General features: G+C 48.0%; 1 protein-coding gene across 1 annotated transcript in view; it reads right to left on the reverse strand.

Moving 5' to 3' along the window:
* Window positions 1-26,436, reverse strand: part of PIK3C2A (phosphatidylinositol-4-phosphate 3-kinase catalytic subunit type 2 alpha) — a 564,057-nt gene that overhangs the window by 436,920 nt on the left and 100,701 nt on the right. Inside the window, 1 exon segment of the mRNA XM_030201063.1 lies at window positions 14,328-14,485. Within this exon segment, the coding sequence (XP_030056923.1) occupies window positions 14,328-14,485 (158 nt within the window).

The following is a 26,436-nucleotide window of genomic DNA, read 5'->3' on the forward strand; positions in this document are numbered from 1 at the left end:
CCCGTGTACTTCCTCTGCTATTATATCCATGCGTTCTTCAGTTTCTGCCAAGCGGTTACCAATCTCCCTGACCTCCTCCCAGAGCTCCGATACCGCTGTTTTGATATCTCTGTGCACCGCCATTATGTCTGATTTCAAATCTTTAAACCATCGTGCCACATCTGTTTTGGTAAGCTTCATGTTGCTCTTGCCCTGCTCCGCATGGTCCGGGTCGGAGTCTGATTTTTCAGGCGCCATTTTGGAACCTCGCGTTATGGCCCTCTGGGTTTTACTCGATCCTGGCGTTCTGTGTTCGGCACCAAATTTAAACTTTGTGAGTTTTTTCCAAGCCGCCATACCTCCAGCGAGAAAAACAACAAACCACTTCAACTGAGTGTCTCTCTCAATTATCTATGCCGCTTCAGCGGAGCACCAGAGTTACGCAGCCATCTCCCAGCGGTGACGTCATTTCCTCTGTAGTGCGTATTTTAACAGACTATATTACATCAGGGTCCAAACTTTTGTCAACCTTTCTTTTGTCACTTTTTGTTCTCCATCTCCTACTCAAAGCCTCACATGCTACAGCACCTCTTGCTTAACATTGTCCGATTGTAACCATTGAACACAGAAGTTTTCATTCACAACCTGCTGCTGCCTGGATCTCAGACAAGAATGAGCTACTGTATATTGGTTCAGCTATTAAATGACACTAAACCTTGTGGTTTAAATGGTTTCATTTACCATGCTGCAAACATGCAAATATTCCACTCAGTAGTATAGACGAGTAAAATGCTTGAGTGCTTTGTTCAATACAATATCTAAAACTAGTCTTCAGAACTACACACCCATTTTGGATTTCCAAGATATACACAAGATACATGACTGTAAATTTATGATGGATATCCTAAAACCATACTGGTGGGAGTAGACCCTATGAACCAGGTCGGGAGCCATTACTAAGAGTTCTCCCTTGTTTGCACCCACTCCAATAGAATGCTGCAAATCTCAACGTAGCCATGTAAGAAAGCACAGTTATATTCAGCATCTCTAATAACTAACAAAGAGTCAGAAAGATAATGGCCACAGTAAAATTACATCCCAAAACCTAAAGGCAATCTAACAATACAAGCATTACAATTTTATCAGTGTGGTACCTGCAGTGAATTGGGGAATTGAAAAACGTGTGTGATGTTCTTTCAGACACAGAGCAAAAACATGACATTCTGCCAACTATAGCCAAGTGCTTTACATTCATGCCCTTAACAATTATAACAAGAAATGGCAGCTCCTTGTGACTCTGGGCAAGTCACTTAACCCTCCATTGCCCCAAGTAAGTCGCATTGAGCCTGCCATGAGTGGGAAAGCGCAGGTTACAAATGTAACAAAAAAAAAAAGAAGAAGAAGAAGAACCATAGTTCAGAGAAACACGTAACAATATATTGTATACACACCATCCACCCATTGGTCCTGAACAGCGAAGTTACTTACCTGTAGCAGGTATTCTCTGAGGACAGCAGGCTAATCATTCTCACAAGTTGGTCAACATTCCGCGTCAACCCAGGAATCGGCATAATACATAGCAAAAAAAATTGCTACAGCCTTCTAACGTGTGCTCCACGCTCAACTGCGCAGACTCCCTTCCAGCCTGCTGCACGACTGCACTCTTCAGTTTAATAAAAAAAAAGCATTAAAAAAAATAAAAAGAGACAACTACAAGGGGAGGTGGGCAGGATTGTGAGAACAACAAGCCTGCTGTCCTCGGAGAATACCTGCTACAGGTAACTTCTCTTTCTCCGAGGACAAGCAAGCTGGTTCATTCTCACAAGTGGAGTATCCCTAGCATCCAGGCTCACCCAAAACAATTAAACTTGGTCAATTGGGCCTCGCAACAGCGCGGACATAACTCAGATCAACCTGAAACTATATACAACTAGCTGAGAATGCAGCCTAGAACAGAACAAAACGGGCCTAGGAGGGTGGAGTTGGATTCTAAACCCCAGACAGATTCTGCAACACTGATTGCACAAACCAACTGTCACGTCGGGTATCCTGCTCTAGGCAGTAGTGAGATGTGAACGTGTGGACTGAAGACTATGTTGCAGCTTTGCAAATCTCCTCAATGGAGGCTGACTTTAAATGAGCTACCGAAGCAGCCCTTCAAAGTCAGAACAGCTTGGACATAAGCAAAGTAAATGCAATCTGCTAGCCAATTGGAAATGGTGCATTTACCGATGGCAACTCCCCTCCTGTTGGGATCAAAGGAGACAAACAACTGGGTAGACTGTCTGAAGGGCCTTGCCCACACCACGTAAAAGGCCAACGCTCTCTTGCAGTCCAAAGTGTGCACGCTGCTTTCCCCAGGGTGGGCATGAGGGCGGGGAAAAAATGTTGGCAAGACAATCAAGTGGTTGAAATGGAACTCCGACACCACCTTCAGAAGAAACTTTGGGTTGTGCGGAGGACTACTTTGTTGTGATGAAACTTAGTATAAGTTGCATGCACTACTAAGGCCTGAAGCTCACTGACCCTACGAGCTGAAGTAACAGTCACCAAGAAAACGACCTTCCAGCTCGTCCCTTGCTTTTGCTCGGGAAGCAGCAGTGACCATAGGCGCACGATGTTGATGAGAACGAGCGCGATGGGGTGTAGCCTGAGTAGGCTGGCGAGCCACCAGGGCATACCTACACCTAGAATAAGCGTAAGAAATACCCCGGGACCCACCAAAATACCTCCTGGATGAGGAGGTGGTAGCAGAAGGTGCCAGGCGGGAGAGAGAAGACATAGCATCAGTATGCTTCTTAATCTGGTCAACCAATCTTCTACCTTCTCTCCGAAAAGATTATCCCCCCAGCATGGGTCATCCGCCATCCTCTGCTGAACCAAATGGTCCAGGTCAGAGACGCGCAGCTATGAGAGTCTGCGCATTGCAATACCCTGGGCAGAGATTCTGGATGCCACGTCAAAAGTGTTGTAAGTGCCCCTGGCAAACAACTTGCGACATGCCTTCTGCTGCTTGGCAAGCTGGCAAAAAGGCTTGGCGTGCTCTGGAAGGAGAGTGCATCAACCAAGCCAGACAGCTGCCTCACCGTGTTCCGCAATTAGATGCTCGTAAATTGCTGGTTTGATTGATTATGGGCAACGAGCATCGCGGTCTGATACATTTTCCTCCCAAAAGAGTCCAAGGTTCTAGCTTCTCTGCCTGGGGGAGCCAAAGCATAGTCCCTAGTACCCTTGGCTCTCTGAGAGCAGCATCCACCACCATGGAGTTGTGGGGTAACTGAGGCCTCACTAACCCAGGTTCCCCCTGGATCCAATACTGGGTGTCAATTTTCTTGGGGACCACAGGGACAGAGGGGACACTCAGTTCCACACCAGGACTACCTTCAGTACTTCATGCAGGGGGACCGTCACTGCCTCCTTAGGTGGAGAGGTGTAGTCCAGGACCTTGAGCATCTTAGCCCTGGGCTCATCCTCCACTTCTACTGGGATGGGTATGGCCTCAGCCATTTCCCACACAAACAAGGTAAAAGAGAGGCTCTCAGGTGGTGGGGAAGGTTCTGAAGGAATCCCAAAGGACTCATCAGAGGAAAAGTACCTGGGATTCTCCTCAGACTCCCATGAACACTCCTCCTTGGTGTCGGATAGCACTTCCCTCAGGGAAGCCCGAGACCAGGCCCACTTCGACTTCGAAGACCCATGGCCTTGAAAACGGCGTTGAAAGGTTGGTTCAAGCCTGGACTCCGGTGACGCTTCAAGCCTGGACTCCGGTGACGCTTCCTCCACTGATGTCAAAGGAGAACCAGCCTGGGTGGCAGTCGACACCGCGGGCTGGGGGCCAGGTGGGGCTGAAGTGGAAGACATGGTAGGCGCAGTTACCCCCGATACAAATGCACATCGCTGCATAAAGGCCTCCAACAGCTCTGGGAGCAAGGCCCGGAGTCGATCATAGAGAACTGCCATCGGTACAGGCTGTGAGGCCGGTGTGGGCTCAGATTGCTGAACCTTTTGGGGTGCAGGAGCAGGATCTCGGCTGCTGGGAGACACGCGTGTCAGAACCTCTTGATGGAGGAGGATCGGTCCTCCCAGCACCAATGCTTCTCGGGAGCCAGATCCCTTGACGCCCTGGAGCTCCCGGAACCATGCGTCGAAGGAGATCGGTGTCGGCGCTTCTTAGCCTTCGCCCGATGCACCTCAGCGAAACTCCTCAGTGCTGACATGGAATCCTCACAACGCGTCGGGGTCGGGTCCGACAACGGTCGGTCCCTGGGGGCCTGCACAGCAGGCGGCCTCAAGACAGGTGGAGACCCACTCGATGCCTCACTGCTCCCAGTGTGTCGGGGTCTCTGAGCAGCCATCCCTACCTCCACTCCCGACGTCGATGCCTCCCTCAATGCCGACTCCACCAACCTCAATGCCCATGCTGAAAGACCGGACTGGGCTCCAAAAAGCTTTTCTCTCTGAGCCACTCAAGAAATTTGTGTTCTCTTTTTCATACGAAGACAGATGAGACAACTTGCCGGGCTATGGTCGGGCTAAAGGCACTGGATACACCAGGAATGGGTATCTGTGCCTGAGATGGTCCGGTTGCACCAAGTACAACATTTGAAGCCAATGGGAATCTTCGATGACATAGAAGGTAAGACAGCTCTGGCGAAATCAAAAAAACGTGATTGTGCCAGGAAAAAAAGGCACAAAGGGAGAAGAAACTTGACCGAGGAGGCCTAACTACGGCCACGACGAAAAAAGAAAGAAATCTTGATGCGGGCCAAAACTAATCTAGGGAAAAATAAAAGGAAAACTTTTTTTTTTTTTAAAGAGAAATAAACAGAAAGAAAGGGGGGGAAAAGGCAAAAAAAAAAAAAAAAGCACCACAAAAAGGCACTGAAGGAGCCACAGAAAAACCTACCACTCCTCACGCGGAAAAAAAAAAGAACTGAAGAGTCCAGTCACGCAGATGGAAAGGCACTCCATGCATGAGCACACAGTGTGCGTCAGAAGGCTCTAGCAAATTTTTTGTTATGTATTATGCCGGTTCCCAGGCCGACGCAGAACGCCAAACCACTTGTGAGAATAAACCAGCCTGCTTGTCCTTGGAGAATTTTTGGTTTTCATGCTAATAGCAACTGTGACAGTGGAACGTAGCCAATAAAAGTAATCAAGGTTTTGAATACAGTTTCACTACAATATATCTGATGCTGGAGCACCTTTGGATAAATTCTAAGTGTGGTAACAGATGGTAGTCCTCACGGTATGCTTATACACAACCAAGGTACAGTTTGTACTTTTATGGCTCATTACAAAACTGGGGGGAAAAAAGGGAGAGGAAGAAGCAGATGTTACACAGCATTGAAATTTGAGAAGCTGCCATGCCACTTACAGGAAAATGTACTGACTCGGTAAAAGAAAACATCCGAGAGCAGAAATTCTGAACTGCTTAACTCTTATTTGACAACTTTTATTAGGTCTTCTGTTCAGTCAGTAGCCAAGTACTTACAAGTTACTGGACGTGCAGACAAGATGCTAAACATTTAAAGCACTACTGTGAACCAGAGATTTGTTACTCAGATGCAAAACATTGCATCAGAATCAGATCTGGATGTACATTGTTCACAGTAATCACCAATGGCTCTGCAATGTTCCAATTAAATTGGGAAATAGTGATATATTTAAAACTAGTAAAAAAGGCCCGTTTCCGAAACCAATGAAACGGGCGCTAGCATGTGGTATTTTTTGTGTGTGTGTGTCACAGAGTTATTTTGTGTGTGTGTGTGTGTGAGTGTGTGAGGGTGCGGTGTGTGTGCAGGTTGTTGATCTGTGTCTTTTTTTGTTTTGTTTTTTGCTTGGGGGTTGGGGGATGTGCTGTGCTGTGCTGTGCTGGCAAAGTGGGTTGGATTGGTGTGTGGCTTTGAGGGTGTGTTTCTGTTGTATTGTGTGTGTGTGGTTTTGTCTGTCAAGGAGGTTTGTGGAGGGGGGTCTTTCTGTTGGTGAAATGTAAATGTGAAATGTAAATGTAAATTTTTGCACATACCCACAGCAGGAATATTCTTCTCTCATTCCAGCGGTGGTTCTGTGCTCTCCGTGCTGCACAGATAATGAGCCATTCTGCTGGGGAATGCTCCTCCCTTATTGTCACGTAGTTTCCTCTGATTGGTCCGTCTTACGTTGCCTAGTGTTGCCTGGGAACGGTGTTGTGATGGTCCTTTGTGTTTCAGAATGTTGAGGGTTTTTTTCTGATTGGTCCGTCATGTGAGGGCGGGGCAGAGAGACATGGTCAGTGTTGAGGCTTCACCACCATGAATCCATGAACCCTTCAGTGACTGACTGAGTGACTTCAGAACGTTGTCTTCAGAACGTTGAGGGTGAGTTTTATTATAGTAGATGTCAGTTCCTGGATCCACACCATTTAAAGAATGGAAGTTTGCTTATGACTTATTTCTTGATCACTAGTATTTTTGGAAGGTTTAGCCAGTGTCGTAGCTTATTTAGAATCCTGAAGGGGACAGACCATTGTATTTATATTTAACTTAGAAGTGTCTGCTTATTTGTATACACAAAGAAGAAAACCCCAGGAGAATGCAGTAAAAAGGGAACTGCCAACAATTCACTCAAGTCTAGGAGTTTTATTTGCAAGAAGTCCATACAACACTATTCTATTCATTTCAAGAAGAAACTCATATGGTCTTAAAAGCATGTACTACTTACTGCCTCTTTGAATTAACTTTCACATTGCACCAAGGGGGGAAATACATTTGCCAGGATCAAATAGAGCTACTAGAAATCGAAATTACTGGAAACCAGAAGGAAAACAAAAATGGATTGCAAGAAAATTATTTATTGACTGGAATAAAAGGCCTTCTTTTCTTCATTCCACACCAACCTAAGGCTTATTGTGATAACTCAAAATAAAGCAAAGATACTTACCTGTAGTAGGTATTCTCCAAGGACAGCAGGCATCATATTCTCACACGTGGGTATACGCTGATCTGAGTTGCCCGGTCCAGCATTTATGCCAAAATAAAAAAATCAGAGCTTTGTGAAGCACGAGATGCATTACACTGCACGTGCGCGAGTGCCTTCCCACCCGCTGCGAGAATGCGGTCCTCTCAGTTTAATTTTAAAGCAAAAAGAATAAAAATAAAATAATAGTGATAACTGCCAGGAGAAGCCGGCAGGATTGTGAGAATATGAAGCCTGCTGTCATCAGAGAATATCTGCTACAGGTAAGTATCTTCGCTTTCTCCGAGGACAAGAAGGCCGTGGGTAGACGCCGCTTATCGAGGGCAGACATCAGAAAAGCTGGAGCGTTGGCTAAGGCACAGATTGCAGAACCACTGGGGCCGATAGAGGAGCAGGTTCTCGGCTTCTTGGAGACAAGCGCATCGGCACCTCTTGTATGGAGGGACAGCGGTCCTCCCGGCGCCGACGCTTCATGGGTGACGAATGCCTCAGTGCCCCAGAGCTCCCAGCATTGTGTATCGAGGGTGACCAATGATGGTGTTTCTTGGCCTTCACCCAAAGCATGTCACCCATGCTCCTCGGTGCTAATGAGGACACCGTCAAATCCTCACACCGCCTCGGGGTCAGGTCCAACAATACATGGTCCCGGGGGGGGGGGGGGGGGGGCGGGAGGGGCCTGCACAGCAGGATGCCTCAAGACTTCACTATTCCTACGATGTCAATGCCAACGCCTCCGACCTCGATGCTGATGTCGAGGAACCGGACATGGCTCTAAAAATCGTCTCACATTGAGCCTCCCAGGAAACCTGGGTCCTCTTCTTCATATGAAAATAAAGGTAAAATTATGTATCATACCTGATAATTTTCTTTCCATTAATCATAGCTGATCAATCCATAGACTGGTGGGTTGTGTCCATCTACCAGCAGGTGGAGATAGAGAGCAAACTTTTGCCTCCCTATATGTGGTCATGTGCTGCCGGAAACTCCTCAGTATGTCGATATCAAAGCTCCATCCGCAGGACTCAGCACTTAGAGAATTACACCCACGAAGGGACACTCTGCCCAGCTCACCACCGCCGAAACGGGGGAGGGGAATTAACCCAGCTCATCCCCACACAAGTGGGGGAGGGGAATCCGTCCAGCTCATCCCCGCGGAGCGGGGGAGGGACACCACACCCGCCGATGCGGGGGGATCTGGCTTATCCTGCAACCGCAACCGCGGGAGGAGCTGACTGACCCTAACACCGCCGAAGCGGGAGGGGTACAAAGCTGCCCTACAGCCGCACGAAGCGGGAGGGAGTGCCGGCAGAATTTAAATCTCAATCCAGCCCCGTAAAACGGAGGGGAGAGGAATGCAGCAGCTCACTGTAACACAAACTCGTCTCAACTCTTGAAGAATCCAAGTGAAAGAAGAACTTGAACACGAAGTCCTCCTGAAGTAACTGAAGGCTAAACTTGAACCTAAAATTCAACCAGAATATAAACAGTACAGATATCTGGGAGGGGCTATGGATTGATCAGCTATGATTAATGGAAAGAAAATTATCAGGTATGATACATAATTTTACCTTCCATATCATCAAGCTGATCAATCCATAGACTGGTGGGATGTACCGAAGCAGTACTCACCCAGGGCGGGACATAGAAATCCCTGACCGCAACACTGAAGCTCCAAACCGGGCCTCCGCCCGAGCAGCCACAGTCAAGCGGTAATGCCTGGCAAAGGTATGGGCCGAAGCCCAAGTTGCCGCCTTGCAAATCTCTTCCAAGGAGACGGACCCTAAGCCGCTGCAATGGCTTCCTTGCCCATCTTGCCACTGTAGGCTTAGAAGCCTGCAGACCCTTACGAGGACCTGTAAACAGGACAAACAGATGATCTGATTTCCGGAAATCATTGGTCACTTCCAAGTATCTGATGATGACTCGTCTCACATCCAGAAATTGAGAGCAGAGTATTCCTCTGGGTAGACCTCCCTACGAAAGGAAGGGAGACAGAGCTGCTGAATCACATGGAAGCGAAAAACAATCTTGGGCAGGAAGAAAGGCACTGTGCGAATAGTCACTCCTGCCTCAGTGAACTGCAGAAAAAGCTCTCGACATGAGAGTGCCTGGAGCTCGGAAACTCTTCTGGCTGAAGTGATAGCCACCAAAAAGACTGCTTTCAACGTCAGGTCTTTCAGAGATGCCCTCGACAAGGGTTCAAAAGGCGGCTTCTGCAATGCTCTTAGCACCAGGTTGAGATTCCACGCAGGCACCACTGAGTGCAGAGGAGGGCGCAGGTGATTAACTCCCTTGAGAAAGCGCACCACATCTGGCTGCGAAGCCAGGGAAGCACCCTTCAGGCGGCCCCTGAAGCAAGCCAGAGCCGCTACCTGAACTTTCAGGGAACTGAGCGACAGGCCTTTGTCCAGACCTTCTTGCAGGAACGCCAACACTGAAGAAATTGGAGCAGTGAAGGGAGAAAGTGAGCCTGCTTCACACCACGCTGCAAAGATACGCCAAACCCTGGCGTAAGCAGTAGAAGTAGAGCGCTTCCTCGCTCTCAGCATAGTGGCGATGACCTTGTCTGAGAAGCCCTTCTTTCTCAGATGCTGCCGCTCAATAGCCAGGCCGTAAGACCAAAGGGGGAGGGATCCTCCATCACCACGGGACCCTGATGTAACAGGCCCTGCTCCACTGGCAGCCGCAGAGGATCGCCGACTGAGAGCCTGATCAAGTCCGCATACCAGGGACGTCTGGGCCAATCCGGACCCACCAGGATTACCCTGCCGGGATGCCCTGCTTTGCCACCCGGTTTAGCACCCTGCCCAACATGGGCCAGGGCGGGAACACATAGAGAAGCTCTTGTGTCGGCCACTGTTGGAGAAGAGCATCTACTCCCAGGGATCGAGGGTCCCGTCCTCTGCTGAAAAAGCGCGGCACTTGGCAATTGGCCGATGACGCCATCAGATCTAGGCTCGGCTGGCCCCAGTGCTTCGTGATGTCCAAGAACGCCTGAGCAGATAGCTGCCACTCTCCGGGCTCCAAGGTATGGCGACTGAGAAAGTCCGCCTTGACATTCATGACTCCGGCAATGTGGGCCGCTGAAAGCTGCTCCAGGTTCGCTTCCGCCCACTGGCATAGATTCATAGCCTCCTTGGCTAGAGGGGCGCTCTTGGTACCTCCCTGGCGGTTGACATAGGCCACAGCCGTGGCATTGTCCGACAGGACCCGTACAGGCTTCAACACCAGTACCGGGATGAACTCCAACAACACCAACCGAATGGCTCTGAGTTCCAGGAGGTTGATAGACCACTTGCCTCTGCAGGAGACCAGAGCCCCTGCGCTGTCCTTCCCAAGCAGTGGGCTCCCCAGCCCATCAAAGAGGCGTCTGTCGTGACGACAATCCACTCCGGGGTCACCAGAGGCATTCCTGCAGACAACTTGTCTGTCTGCGTCCACCAGCTCAGCGCCTTGCGCACTGCTGGGTCCAAGGGAAGGCGCACAGCATAATCCTCCGACATCGGAGTCCAGCGCAGCAGCAGAGATTGTTGTAGTGGTCTCATATGAGCCCTGGCCCAGGGCACTACTTCCATCGTGGCCGTCATAGAGCCCAACAGCTGCACGTAGTCCCAAGCCCGAATAGGAGAGGCTACTAGGAACTAGTCCACCTGAGCCTGAAGCTTGACAATCCGATTGTCTGGCAGGAACACTCTGCCCACTTGGGTGTCGAATCGAACTCCCAGATACTCCAGGGACTGAGTCGGGCGCAGCTGGCTTTACTCCCAGTTGATGATCCACTCCAGGGAGCTCAAAAGAGCAACCACCCGGTTCACAGCTTTGCCGCACTCTGCATAAGAGGGGGCTTGGATCAACCAGTCGTCCAGATAAGGATGGACTTGAACTCCTTCCTTCCTCAGGAAGGCCGCGATGACCACCATTACTTTGGAGAAGGTCCGCGGAGCAGTAGCCAACCCGAACGGGAGGGCTCTGAACTGGAAGTGTCGGCCCAGTACTGCAAAACGCAGAAAGCGTTGATGAGGAGGCCAGATGGGAATATGCAAGTACGCTTCCTTGATGTCCAAGGATGCCAGGAACTCTCCTGCCTTCACTGCCGCTATAACAGAGCGGAGGGTCTCCATGCGAAAGCACCGAACTTTCAAGGCCCAATTGACCCCTTTGAGGTCGAGGATAGGCCGTACAGAACCTCCTTTCTTTGGTATCACAAAGAAAAAGGAGTAACATCCCTTGCCAAGCTGATTTTCTGGCACCGGAACGACCGCCCCCAGGCGGATCAGATTGTCCAAGGTCTGCTGCACTGCCACAGCTTGACCGGAGACTTGCAGGGAGAGAGTACAAACCCGTCTTTTAAGGGTCGGCAGAACTCTAGCTTGTAGCCGTCTCTGATGACTTCCAGCACCCAAGCGTCTGAAGTTATTGTGGTCCACTCGCCCATAAACGAGGACAGCCGTCTTCCAATCTGCACTGAGGCGTGGACCAAGGCCCCGTCATTGGGTACGAGACCCTGGGGGAGAACCGGAGGGAGCACCTCCGGGACGGCGGTCTCTGCGAAAGGAATGCTGCTTGGGGGAGAAGTTCCTCTTGAAGGAAGAGGGGGCAGAAGAGCCCGACCTGCCCGGGCGGTACCGACGGGTTTCCTGAAACCGTCCTCTGGAGGTACCAGGGCGAGTACTAGCCCGAGCCCTGACCTCTGGTAACTTCTTGCCCTTAGACGTGCCGAGATCGGTCACGATTTTGTCCAGCTCGACCCCAAAGAGCAGCTTGCCTTTAAAAGGCAATCTAGCCAGGCGGGATTTAGAGGCATGGTCAGCAGACCAATGCTTCAGCCAAAGCCACCGCCGCGCAGAGATTGTCTGAGCCATGCCTTTAGCTGAGGCTCTCAAGACATCATACAGCAAGTCTGCCAAATAGGCTAAGCCCGATTCCAGGGCCGGCCAATCAGCCCTCAAGGAATGATCCGAGGGGGAAGCCCGCTGCACCATAGTCAGGCACGCCCTGGCCACATAGGAGCCGCAAACTGAGGCCTGCAAACTTAAAGCAGCCGCCTCAAAGGACGACCTTAAGGCCGCCTCCAATCTTCTGTCTTGGGCGTCCTTTAGGGCCGTGCTACCTTCCACCGGCAACGCCGTTTTCTTAGTCACCGCAGTGATTAAAGAATCCACGGTAGGCCACAGAAAGGCCTCACGTTCACTTACAGGCAAAGGATAGAGGCGGGACATAGCCCTAGCCACTTTAAGGCTCGCTTCCGGGACATCCCATTGAGCCGAAATTAAGGTGTGCATGGCATCATGCACGTGGAAGGTTCTAGGCGGGCATTTCGTCCCCAGCATAATGGCAGAGCCAACAGGGGCTGAGGGAGAGACGTCCTCCGGAGAGGAAATCTTCAAAATGCCCATGGCCTGCACAAACAGGTTGGGCAAATCCTCTGAGCTAAAAAGTCGCGCTGCAGAGGGGTCATCCGCTCCATTCGAGCGGGGATCCGTCTCCTCCAAGGAATCCGCAAAGGACCGTTGGGAGAACTCAGATACGCTGCCCTCATCTACATCGGAGGAGACAAAGTCCTCCAAGGCCTGGGAATCAACCCGAGGGCGTTTACCTCCGGGGGCCTCAACCTCTTTACCTGACGAGGGAGCAGGGGCAGCGTTCTGCATAAGGAAGGCCTGATGCAGCAGCAAAATAAACTCGGGGGAGAAACCCCCCAGACTGTGCACTTCCGCAGCCTGGGCAACAGCCCTAGACGCACCCTCAACCGGCGCTCGCAAGAGCGGGGGAGAGACATGCTGCGCATCCAAGATGGCGTCCGGCGCGACACTCCGCGAAGGAGCCGCATGGGAAAAACGGCGCTTAATTTTAGCCGCCTTTGTGCCGTCGCCCAAATTAAGGGCGTTCATGGCATTAATGTCTCCTACCTCAAGGGCGGCCCAAGAAGAAGCCGTCCGAGCCGCGTGGCCGGCCAAGATGGCGGAGGCGAGGAGCGGGGGATGGGCGTTTATGGCGGGAAAAACCGCCACACCGGAGGAAGGACCGGGACACTCATCGGTCACAAAACTGTCACCCAACAAGGGCGAATCAGACTTTAAGACCCCCGCATCCCCTCTAGAAGCGCCCAAGCGATCCGGGGAGCGACTCTTTACGCCCTCGCCCTCCGACGCATATGCCACGTGGAGATAAATCGGGGAACCCCCTGCCCGCTATAAAAAGGTAAAAATTACCTGCTTTCCGCTCCGAGCTGTAACGACCTGGTGTCCCAGTGAGTAGCTGCAATGAACGTTTAAATAAACGTCGAAATAAACGCCTTTAAGGACGTTCAAAATTTTTTTTTTTTTTTTTTTTAACGGAGCCAGCGGGAGGGGGGAGAAAAGGAGGGACCTGGCACCACCAGGTTTGCACTTGCTCAAAAGAGCCCTCAACCCCAGGCACTCAACAAAACCTAAAAATTAGGCTTGGAGGCCTAGCCAGAGCTGCTGCTGTGTGTGACCACCACCTGCTGAGATAGAGAACATACTGAGGAGTTTCCGGCAGCACATGACCACATATAGGGAGGCAAAAGTTTGCTCTCTATCTCCACCTGCTGGTAGATGGACACAACCCACCAGTCTATGGATTGATCAGCTTGATGATATGGAAGAACACAGTTAGCAGGGATATGATCGGGCCCAAGACAATGCAGACACCAAGAATGGGTGTCCTTTCCCGAGATGGTCCAGCTGCACCAGGTACAACACGAAGCCACTGGGAGTCTTCGTGGACATGAACGAGAAGATCTCACTGGCCAAATCAAATTACTCGATGGTGCCTGAAAAAGGGGCGAAGGAATGAAAAAAGGAGTACCTGACCGGAGTCAGGGCCTAAAAGCAGCCCACATTGAAAATAAAAGAAACTTGAACACAAGCAAAAAAAATACTAATAAAATAAGTGTTTAAAAAAAAAAGAAACAAATCACAAAGAAAGAAAGAAAAGAAAGGTCAAAGGCACTCAAAAAGAGCTCTAATACTGGGAATGTTAAGAGAGACCGAAAAGCGCGGCTGCTCTTCACGTGGAAAAAACAAAACTGAGAGGACCGCGTTCTTGTGGCAGGTGGGAAGGCACTCGCGCATGCGCAGTGGAGCACGTCTGGCGCTTCACAAAGCTCTGATTTTTTTTTTTTTACTTTGGCGTAAATGCCAGACCAGGTGACACAAGTCGGAATCTACCCACGTGTGAGAATATGCAAGCCTGATTGTCCTTGTAGAATAAATCTTCCAGATAATTCAAAGAAAAGCCTCGTCCTTTCCTTTGTTTTCCTTGCATGTTGACACTTCAAAAACCAGACCACCACAAGTACCCCCCAGACTAAAATGCAGCCTTTTAAATCTAAAGTCAGCATTAAGGTGTAATATGTGAAGACATACCATCACAAGTAAACGTTACTGGCTGCTGAAATCCCTCAATTTCTATGGAAACTTTGACACTGGCATTCTCTCCACTTATATGTCTCTGTAGCATGACAGGACTCAGCACAAAGCCTGGGTTTGTGGAATGATCGCTGGAGGGGAAGTTACTTTTCAGTCTGCAAATAAGGTCACAGAAAACAGATACAATTAAAAGCAGCATTTTTTACTTTTTCTGGCTATATATTCATGAAGTATACACGTGTAATTCATAAACACAGCTTCACAATCAGCTGGCATTCATCTTTCTAGAGTAAACTGCCAACCACACCAATTTCAGAGATGACTTCAAATACCGAACTTCAAGCTCGTATACTGTTTCTAATAATTGCACTGAGTTTATTTACTATTAAAATGCTTTGGGTATACAAGTTGGAAGGAAAACGGATAAGGTGTCAAATGCATGAAGTTACAGCGCTAGGATCCTTCCTGTCCGATTGTTCTTGGGAGTTTACCTTCCTTGCGGCTGGTTGAAAAGTTTGTGGGCTTCATACAGGGAAGATACTTAACCTGTAGCAGGTATTCTCTGAGGAGAGCAAGCTTATTATTCTCACAAGTGGGTCAATAATCTGCGTCGGCCTGGGAACTGGCATTATAGCAAAAAGTTGCCAGAGCCTTCTACTGCACATGCTGCGCCCACTGCACATGCAAGGAGTGAACTTCCCGCCCGTCGCACGACAGCATAAGAAAAAAGTAGAAAGAAATAACTCCAAGGGAAGGTGGGCGGGATTGTGAGAATAATAACCCTGCTGCCCTCGGAAAATACCTGCTACAGGTAAGTATCTTCGCTTTCTCCAATGACAAGCTGGCTTAATTATACTCACAAGTGGGGAATCCCTAGCATCCAGGCTCACCCAAAACAACAAAAAGTGGTCAATTAGGCCTCGCAAAGGTTCAGGACAAATATATTCCACGTATTAGAAAAAAGGGAAAAAAGACTAAACGTCAGCCGGCGTGGCTAAACAGTAAGATAAAGGAAATCATTAGAGCCAAAAAACAATCCTTCAGAAAGTGGAGAAGAGAACCAACTGAAAGTAACAGGATAGATCATAAGGAATGCCAAGCCAAATGCAAAGCGGAGATAAGGAGGGCAAAAAAGGACTTTGAGAAGAAATTAGCGTTGGAAGCAAAAATACATAGTAAAAATTTTTTTAGATACATTAAAAGCAGGAAACCGGCCAAAGAGTCGGTTGGGCCGCTGGACGAAAATGGTGTTAAAGGGGCGATCAAGGAGGACAAAGCCGTAGCGGAGAAATTAAATGAATTCTTTGCTTCGGTCTTCACCGAGGAGGATTTGGGGGGGACACCGGTGCCGGAAAGAATATTTGAAGCGGGGGAGTCGGAGAAACTAAACAAATTCTCTGTAACCTTGGAGGATGTAATGGGTCAGTTCAGCAAGCTGAAGAGTAGTAAATCACCGGGACCTGATGGTATTCATCCCAGAGTATTAATAGAACTAAAAAATGAACTTGCGGAGCTACTGTTAGAAATATGCAATCTGTCCCTAAAATCGAGTGTAGTACCGGAAGACTGGAGGGTAGCCAATGTTACTCCGATTTTTAAGAAGGGTTCCAGAGGAGATCCGGGAAATTATAGACCGGTGAGTCTGACGTCGGTGCCGGGCAAGATGGTGGAGGCTATTATTAAGAATAAAATTGCAGAGCATATACAAAAACATGGACTGATGAGACAAAGTCAGCACGGATTTAGTGAAGGGAAGTCTTGCCTCACCAATCTAATGCATTTTTTTGAGGGGGTAAGCAAACATGTGGACAATGGGGAGCCGGTTGATATTGTATATCTGGATTTTCAGAAGGCGTTTGACAAAGTGCCGCACGAAAGACTCCTGAAGAAATTGCTGAGTCATGGAATCGGAGGTAGGGTATTATTATGGATTAAGAACTGGTTGAAAGATAGGAAGCAGAGAGTAGGATTGCGTGGCCAGTATTCTCAGTGGAGGAGGGTAGTTAGTGGGGTCCCGCAGGGGTCTGTGCTGGGTCCGTTGCTTTTTAATGTATTTATAAATGACCTAGAGATGGGAATAACTAGTGAGGTAATTTAAATTCGCCGATGACACAAAATTATTCAGGGTCGTCAAGTCGCAGGAGGAATGTGAACGATTACAGGAGGACCTTGCGAGACTGGGAGAATGGGCGTGCAAGTGGCAGATGAAGTTCAATGTTGACAAGTGCAAAGTGATGCATGTGGGTAAGAGGAACCCGAATTATAGCTACGTCTTGCAAGGTTCCGCGTTAGGAGTTACGGATCAAGAAAGGGATCTGGGTGTCGTCGTCGATGATACGCTGAAACCTTCTGCTCAGTGTGCTGCTGCGGCTAGGAAAGCGAATAGAATGTTGGGTGTTATTAGGAAGGGTATGGAGTCCAGGTGTGCGGATGTTATAATGCCGTTGTATCGCTCCATGGTGCGACCGCACCTGGAGTATTGTGTTCAGTACTGGTCTCCGTATCTCAAAAAAGATATAGTAGAATTGGAAAAGGTACAGCGAAGGGCGACGAAAATGATAGTGGGGATGGGACGACTTTCCTATGAAGAGAGGCTGAGAAGGCTAGGGCTTTTCAGCTTGGAGAAGAGACGGCTGAGGGGAGATATGATAGAAGTGTATAAAATAATGAGTGGAATGGATCGGGTGGATGTGAAGCGACTGTTCACGCTATCCAAAAATACTAGGACTAGAGGGCATGAGTTGAAGCTACAGTGTGGTAAATTTAAAACGAATCGGAGAAAATTTTTCTTCACCCAACGTGTAATTAGACTCTGGAATTCGTTGCCGGAGAACGTGGTACGGGCGGTTAGCTTGACGGAGTTTAAAAAGGGGTTAGATAGATTCCTAAAGGACAAGTCCATAGACCGCTATTAAATGGACTTGGAAAAATTCCGCATTTTTAGGTATAACTTGTCTGGAATGTTTTTACGTTTGGGGAGCGTGCCAGGTGCCCTTGACCTGGATTGGCCACTGTCGGTGACAGGATGCTGGGCTAGATGGACCTTTGGTCTTTCCCAGTATGGCACTACTTATGTACTTATGATATAACACACATTAACCTGAAACTATATACAAACTAGCTGAGAGTGGAGCCTGGAACAACAAAACAGGCCTAAAAGGGTGGAGTTGGATTCTAAATCCCAAACAGATTCTACAACACTGTTTGCCCAAACCAACTGCCATGTCAGGTATCCTGCTCAAGGCAGTAATGAGATGTGAATGTGCGGACTGAAGAAAACATTGCAGCTCTGCAAATCTCTTCAATGGAGGCTGACTTCAAGTGAGCCACTGACACTGCCATGGCTCGAACACTATGAGCCGTGACATGACCCTCAAGAGTCAGCCCGGCTTGGGCGTAAGTGAAGGATATGCAATCTGCTAGCCAATTAGAAATGGTGCGTTTCCCGACAGCCGCTCCCCTTCTGTTGGGATCAAAAGAAACAAACATTTGGGCGGGACTGTCTGAATGGGCTTGTCCGCTCCAGATAGAAGGCCAATGCTCGCTTGCAGTCCAATGTGTGCAACTGACGTTCAGCAGGGCGGGTATCAGGACAGGGAAAGAATGTTGGCAAGACAACTGACTGGTTCAGATGGAACTCCAACACTACCTTCGGCAAGAACTTAGGGTGTGTGCAGAGGACTACCCTGTTGTGATGAAACTTAGTTTAAGGTGCATGCACTACTAAGGCCTGAAGCTCACTAACCCTATGAGCTGAAGTAACCGCCACTAAGAAAACGACCTTCCAGGTCAAGTACATCAGATGGCAGGAATTCAGTGGCTCAAAGGGAGGTTTCATCAGCTGGGTGAGAACGATGTTGAGATCTCATGACACTGGTAGAGATTTGACAGGGGCTTTGACAAAAGCAAATCTCTCATGAAGAGAACTATAGGCTGTCCAGAGATAGGCTTACCTTCTACACGATGATGATAAGAACTGATTGCACTAAGGTGAACCCTTACGGAGTTGGTCTTGAGACCAGACTCTGCTAAGTGTAGCAGGTACTCAAGCAGGGTCTGTGTAGGACAAGAAAGGGGATCTACAACCTTGCTGTCACACCAGACGGCAAACCTCCTCCATTTAAAAGAGTAACACCTCTTAATGGAATCTTTCCTGGAAGCCAGCAAGACCCGAGAGACACCCTCCGAAAGACCAAAGGGAAGCAAATGGCTCTCAACATCCAGGCTGTGAGAGTCAGAGACTGGAGGTTGGGATGTAGAAGTGACCCCTGAGTGATGACAGAAAACACTCCAATCTCCACGGTTCTTCAGAGGGCAATTCTAGAAGAACCTAATCTGACACAGCCAGTAAGGTGCGATCAGGATCATGGTTCCTCGGTCTTGCTTGAGTTTCAACAAAGTCTTTCCCACTAGAGGTATCAGAGGATATGCATACAGAAGGCCCATCCCCCAATGAGGGAAGGCATCTGACGCTAGTCTGTCGTGGGCCTGAAGCCTGGAACAGAACTGAGGGACCTTGTGATTGAGTTGAGTGGCAAAAAGATCCACCGAGGGAGTGCCCCATGCTCAGAAGATCTTGCGGGCTAAACCCTTGTTCAGAGACCACTTGTGAGGTCGCATTACCCTGCTCAGTCGGCCGGGCTGTTGTTTATGCCTGCCAGATAAGTGGCTTGGAGAAACATGCCGTAACAGCATGTCCAGAATCACATCTGAACAGCTTCCTGACACAGATTGCGAGATCCGGTGACCCCCTGCTTGTTGATGTAATACATCGCAACCTGTTTGAACTAAGATAATTTGGTTGGACAGCCGATCTCTGAAAGTCTTTAGAATGTTCCAGATTGCTCGGAGCTCCAGAAGGTTGATCTGAAGACCTATTTCCTTTAGGGACCAGGCTCCTTGAATGTGAAGCCCACCTACATAAGCTCCCCACCCCGAGTGATGTATCCCTCGTCAGCACTTTTTGTGGCTGAGGAATTTGAAATGGAAGTCCCAAGGTCAGATTGGACCGAATTTTCCACCACTGAAGAGAGCGTATAAGCTCGGAGCACACTTGGATGACATCTTCCAGGCTCCCCGTGGCTTGATACCACTGAGAAGCAAGGGTCCATTGAGCAGATCTCATGTGAAGACGTGCCATGGGTGTAACGTACACTGTGGAAGCCATGTGGCCCAACAACCTCAACATCTGCTGAGCTGTGCTGTGATATCCAAACCTTGGGCGCGAGGGACAGAAGATTGTCCACACGCATCCCCAGAAGACAGGCTCAAACAGACCGTGTGTCGAGCAGGGCTCCTATGAATTTCAATTGTTGGACAGGATGGAGATGGGACAGGGTAGTTTATTACAAACCCTAGTAGCACAAGCACCTAAATAGTCTTCCGCATGGACTCCCGAGCACCGTCCTCAGAGGTGCTCTTTACCAGCCAATCATCGAGATAAGGAACTACCGTTAGACATTTGGTAAATACCCTGGGAGCTGACGCAAGGCCAACGGACAGTACACAGTACTGAAAATGATGTGTTCCCAGCCGAAATCGAAGATACTTCCTGTGAGCTGGAAATATCGGGATGTGGATGTATGCATCCTTTAAGTCCAGAGAGCATAGCCAATAGTTTTACTAAATCATGGGAAGAAGGGTGCCCAGGAAAACCATCCTGAACTTATCTTGGAGAAGGAATTTGTTCAGGGCCCTTAGGTCTAGGATGGGAAGCATCCCCTCTATCTTCTTCTGCACAAGAAAGTACCTGGAATAGAATCCCTGCCATTCTTCCCCTGGTGGAATGGGTTCGACAGCATAGGCCTTTAGAAGGGCGGAGAGTTCCTCTGCAAGTACCTGCTTGTGCTGAGAGCTCAATGAATGAGCTTTCAGTGGGCAATTTGGATATCAAATTGAGGGTGTATACTAGCCGGACTATTTGAAGAACCCACCGGTCGGAGGTTATGAGAGGCCACCTTTGGTAAAAAAAATTGTAAACCCTCCCCCACCTCCCAAAACCTGTAAGTCATCCGGCACAAACACTTTTATGGTGGCTACGCTCTGCTGGAGCCAGTCAAAAGCCCATCCCTTGCTTTCGCTGGGGAGAAGCAGGGGCCTTAGATGCACGCTGTTGACAAGACCGAGCATGCTGGGGTGTAGCCTGAACAGGCTGGTGAGCCGGCAGAGCATACCTACGCCTAGTAAAGGCGTAAGAAGCACTCCGGGACCCACCAAAATACCTCCTAGATGAGAAAGTGGTCGCAGAAAGCACCCAGTGGGAGAGAGAAGACATAAAATCAGTATACTCCTCAACCTTCTCTCCAAAAAAGATTATTCCCCCCCCCCCCCCCCCCCAGCAAGGGGCATCTGTCATTCTCTGCTGCACCAAATGGTCCAGGTCAGACACACACAGCCATGAGAGTCTGTGCATCGCAATACCTTGGGCAGAGATTCTGGATGCCACGTCAAAAGTGTCGTAAGTGCCCCTGGCAAACAACTTGCGACACGCCTTCAGCTGCTTGACCAGCTGGCGAAAAGGCTTGACCTGCTGTGGAGGGAGTGCATCGACCAAGCCAGACAGCTGCCTCACCAAGTTCCGCAAGCAGACACTTGTAAAGAGCTGGTACGATTGAATATGGTGATGAGCATAGTGGCCTGATACATTTTTCTCCCCAAAGAGTCCAAGGTTCTAGCTTCTCTGCCTGGGGGAGGCGAAGCATAGTCCCTAGTACTCTTGGCTCTCTTGAGAGTGGCATCCACCAACATGAAGTTGTGGGGTAACTGAGGCCTCGCCAACCCAGGTTCCCCGTGGATCCAATACTGGGTATCTATTTTCTTGGGGACCACAGGGACAGAGAGGACGCCCACTTGCGCACCAGGACTGCCTCGGGTACCTCATGCAGAGGAGCCGTCACTGCCTCCTTAGGTGGAGAGGTGTAGTCCAGGACCTTGAACATCTTAGCCCTGGGCTCATCCTCCACCTACTAGGAAGGGTATGGCCTCAGCCATTTCCTGCACAAAAGAGGTGAAAGAGAGACTCTCAGGTGGAGACAACTTTCTCTCAGGTGGAGGGAAAGGTTCAGAAGGGATCCCAAAGGACTCATCAGAGGAAAGTACCTGGGATCCTCCTCTGACTCCTACGAGCTCTCCTTCTTGGTATCAGACAGCACCTCTCTCCGGGAAAGTCCCAGATCTGGCCCGCAGCGGGAGGCACAGTAAGAGCAGGCACCCCCGATGCCGATGCAAATCATTGCATCAAACCCTCCCAGAGCTCTGGAAGCCGGAGTCGCTCGTCAAGAGCCGCCACAGGCAAAGGCTTGGGGGGCCAGTGTGGGCTCAGGTTGCCTAACCCTCTAGGGTGCAGGAGCTGGATCTCGGCTGCTGGGAGACACTCGCACATCAGCACCTCTTGAATGGAGGGGGAGCACTCCTCCTGGCACAGACACTTCTCGGCTACCAGATCCCTCAACGTCCCGAGCTCCCGGAACCATGTGTCGAAGGAGAATGGTGTCGGTGCTTCTTGGCCTTTGCCCGATGTGCCTCCCTGAGACTCCTTGGTGCCGACGAGGACAACGTGGAATCCTCATGTCGCCTCAGGGTCAAGTCTGACGAAGGTTGGTCCCGGGGGACCTGGACAGCAGGAGGTCTCGAGGCAGATGGAGACTCACTCGATGCCTCACTGCTCCCAGTTGTCAGGATTGCTGGACATACTTAGATTAATATGAAACCAGCTTCTGATAACCCCCACTCCCTCAGGAAGCCCTGAGGATAGCAGATGGACCAAATGTAGCCCAGCTGCCTGCTAGCCCTTTGTTTCTCAAGTACCCCTACTTAATATACCTTTGTCCTCTCTGGGCATCTGGAACCAGGGTTCTGAGAACAATGAAAGCCAGACAGGCTCCAAAACTAGGGACTTCAAAGATTAAAACCTGTGGAAGTACGCACCTTCCTTACATCAGGAAATTAAACTGGAGTTTGCAAAGGAAATAGCTGATAAAGGCTGGGAAGGAAAGAAGTTATTTGATCCCTCTCTGTTCTTGTTAGGTATATAAGTCAGAGCACATGGTTCTGTTGTCTCTTTCTTCCTCTGCACACCCCCATCTTTAGCCCCAGAGCACCTGGCTCTGCTCCCCCCTTTCTCCTTCAGCCCTACCCCAAGGCTCTCTCTCTCTCTCTCTCTCTCTGCACACCCCCATCTTTACTTTTCTCTCACTGATTCCCATCTAAACACACACACAGATACAGCATTGCAATATTTATCTGTACTAAGTGCTGTGAGCCTACATATGTAAATACAATATACTTTCTATATATATCCAAACCCATGTGGATTGTGTATTGTTGGGAACCCAATGCCTCTACGGACTGGACCCGGGACCATAACTGGACAATGAATGCTGACACCAGTATCTCTGGGTCTCGCAACAGCAGCCATCCCCACCTCAACTCCTGAGGCTTCCCTCGATGCCGACTCCGAAGGACCAGACTGAGCTCCAAAAAGTTTCTCTATTTGTGCCTCTTGGGAAATTTGTGTCCTTTTCTTCATACAAAGACAAAGGATACAATTTGCCGGGCTATAGTCGGGCCCAAGGCACTGAATACACCAAGAATGTGTATCAGTACCCGAGATGGTCCGGTTGCAATGAGTACAATGCTTGAAGCCACTGGGAGCCTTCGATGACATGGAAGGGAAGATGGCTTCAACTAAATCAAAAGGCTCAATTGTGCCTAATAAAAAAACTAAAGGCACAAAAATGGGGAAAAATCCCGACCAAGCAAGCCTAAATGCGACCCGCACCGAAAAAAAAGAAAACTTAGACGAGGTCAAAAACTAAAGAAGATAAGGGTTTTTTGTTTGTTTGTTTTTTTTTATAAAAGAAATAAAATAACTAAAGGAAAAGAGGTGAAAAACAGCCGTACGGCTCTAAAAAAAAAAAAAAGGCTCTTTCCCGGGCGAAACAAGGAGCTGCATAACGAACCCCTGCTCCTCACATGGAGAAAAAAGAACTGAGGAGCGCAGTCGCGCGTTGGGCAAGAAGGCAGTGGCACAGCAGAAAGCTCTGGCAACTTTTTTGCTATATATTATGCCGGTTCCTGGGCCGACACGGCTCGTCCACCCATTTGTGAGTATAATTAAGCCTGCTTGTCCTCGGAGAACGTATTTATACCAGCAACAGAACAGATTAACACACTTTACATTTTGGGGGTTAGGATGAACTGCTGTTTTTATCCAACACTAAAGCTCAAGAATTAAAGATGCCAGTTAGTCAGAATGTGATGGTTCTAATATATACCAAGTGATAACATTAAGAATAAAACATTTTTCCTTACTGGAAGGTCAGGGTGTATAAAGACTAGTAACAGAAGAAAGGAAGCAGGGACAAAGAGCAAGTCTGACTCACTGCTTCACAAGAACAGGGAAATCCTAGGTCAGAAAGTGATAAAAATTTTCCCTGAAGCTGGAAATTGAAGTTCAGTTTATAGAATGAAAGCCATTTACAACAGTTCAGTGACTTTTCTTAACCTCCATAAAACTACAGAACATGGGAGAGAAAATCATTCTTGTCACCAACTGAAATGTACAAGAAACCAGCAAGATGCATATATCCATATTATTGACTTGAGATTTTCTCGTATTTCATACCACAGGAGAAAATCCTTAATTTCCACAGAAAAAAAAGGAGGTGCTGTGATAAATTGTATTTTTTTTCTATACTGGGAATTTATAAGCGGTACAGACACTGAACTTTACTAACTGCAAAGACCGTTATGGTCAAATAAAGTACTTTGTGACCCTTATCCAGACCCACAGCCTCCCTTGCCTGTTGCCTTAGAAAAGGCAGTGGAGAGAAATCAGGACACTCCATAAATGGGCACACTAAAAAAAAAAAAACCTCCAACAAAAGTGCCAACAGAGATTACAGACAGCAATAAATAAGCCACAAACTAGAGAAGACCTAGTATGGCCTTAAATAAAAAGGTTCACTACTAGTCTGTTGATTTTCCAGTTCTCACCAGCTTTTTCCTTCCAAAGTAAATGGCAAAAGGGGAGACACGATATTAGGATATGAGATGTTAGAAATAGATCCACTAAAAAAAGTAACAATACTAGGGATGGTACAACAATTTGTTGGTAAAATGTCATGAAATCTATCACAGAAGGCTGAAGTTTTCATCTATTGCTCAGCAGAGTAAAGTCTGTTTAGGCGAGGGAGGTGTGAGGAAGCAACAATATGATTGTCTCTTGTTGAAAAGGTCGGCAGCCACATAAACCTGCGGGATAAAAAGAAAAGCCTAGTGTAGCGCCCCTGGTGGTTGAAAGATGTTACTACAGCTAAAATTATTTTCTAGTCACAGTGTTGGGTTTCCCTATTAAACAACCACTTAAGGGTGCCACAAAGAAAAGTATTGAGTGTTAAGTGCGTTGAACACTTCCTGAACCTTTTACAGTATTAAATCAGTAGTCAGTAAACACTAAGCTAGTTTCACAATTTACTGCACCAGAACTATTTCAATAAATATTCTAAAAATGTTAAAATAGTTAAAAACAAATATATTAACTTTTAAAATTCTGTTTATCTTTCAACATTTTTATTGATGAAGTAAACTGAAGTAAACAGAACATGGAAAACAATACAATATAAGAATATGCATCGATACAGTTGTATTTCGTGCTTAATCAGTCAACAAACTCTCATCAAAAATTTTTAACCCCCCCTTCTTTCCCTTTCCCCCCTCACCTTAAAATTCTGTTTAAAAAATACGTAGTAGCATTAAAAATCATGTAAAAGTGCAAGGAGTTGTAATGCATTCATATTTACAAGCGCAAAGTTTTCGATGTACTTAATTGCATACCAATATTAATGTAAGCAAATTTATTTAACAGCTTCTACTATTCTTTTCCCTTGAAATGTGCAAACCAGAATTTGCTCCCAACAATTAAACGACCCAATTCAGACACAACCAAGGGAGTTCAAATCAGATGTTTTTCTAAAATTGCCCTTTCCCTTATTTTAACCTCTTTTACTATTTTGTTAACCTTTTCTTTTTTCCCTTTTTTTTTTTTTAAAAGACTGATCCTTTGTGATATTTTATTTTGCAGGTTTTCCACCCAGAATACTCCAAACCTCCCTTTCCCAGGTAAGTGTAAGAATTTCCTCCCGAGTACTGAACACAGCCCTTCTTAGGCATATAGGTGCAGGTGAAGTGCAGTAGCCACTTATCTCGATCTGTCATGAGAAGGAATTTGGCCTTGCTTGCGTGGGGGGCTGTGCAGAGGTGTAGCTAGGTGGGTCAATAGGGGAGCGGCCGCTCACCCAAATGGACTTCGGACAGCAACAGCACCTATTTTTGACGTGATCTGTCACGTTTACAATACGCATTGGTACCAGCGGCAGTCCATTCTCGCTCCCCCTACACCCTCAACCTGACTACGCTTCTAGGCCCATGACGATGTCTTCGGGCGTAGTACTCCTGTAGCCTGTCACCTGTCTTTACTGCAAACTAAAAAGGAGAAATACCCTACCTCCCTCACTTTTGTGTGCAAGTTGGTTCCCTAAATATGGGGTAAAGGGTAACTGTGGACGTTTAACTAACAATAAAATAAAAGTAATTCTTTTACTTCCCTTTCAGCATTCCTATTCTTTCACTTGAACCCTAGTTCACTCAGACACAAACACAGGCTTAGCAATCAACTTCAACCTCTCAGTTTTATAAACAGGCTTTTGCACTGCTCAAGGTGAGCAACATTCTTGTTACCATCTCAAAATAACTACTTCCACTCATATAACACAATCTCTTGCTCATAATCCAGTCAAACCCCATAAATGTAAATCTGGATTAAATAATTTTTCTGTCACAAAACTCAGTGCCCACTTAATGTGCCACTATTAGTTTCTGAACTAATACAAGTGTCAACTGGCTGAGAAGAATTATAAACGAAAATTCCTATTACAGAAAAGTGAAAACTGCCCTACTGTTAAGTAAAATTGAAAGGAAGCTCTGGAACATGGTGGCATAGGGTGAAGGTAAAAGGGGACAGACTCAAGAGTAATTATAGAAATATTCCTTAACAGAAAGGGTAAAGGATGTGTAGACCTCCTAGCAGATGTGGTTAACATAAGGA

The sequence above is a fragment of the Microcaecilia unicolor genome, chromosome 4 (genome assembly GCF_901765095.1).
Source record: "Microcaecilia unicolor chromosome 4, aMicUni1.1, whole genome shotgun sequence".
NCBI lineage: Eukaryota > Metazoa > Chordata > Amphibia > Gymnophiona > Siphonopidae > Microcaecilia > Microcaecilia unicolor.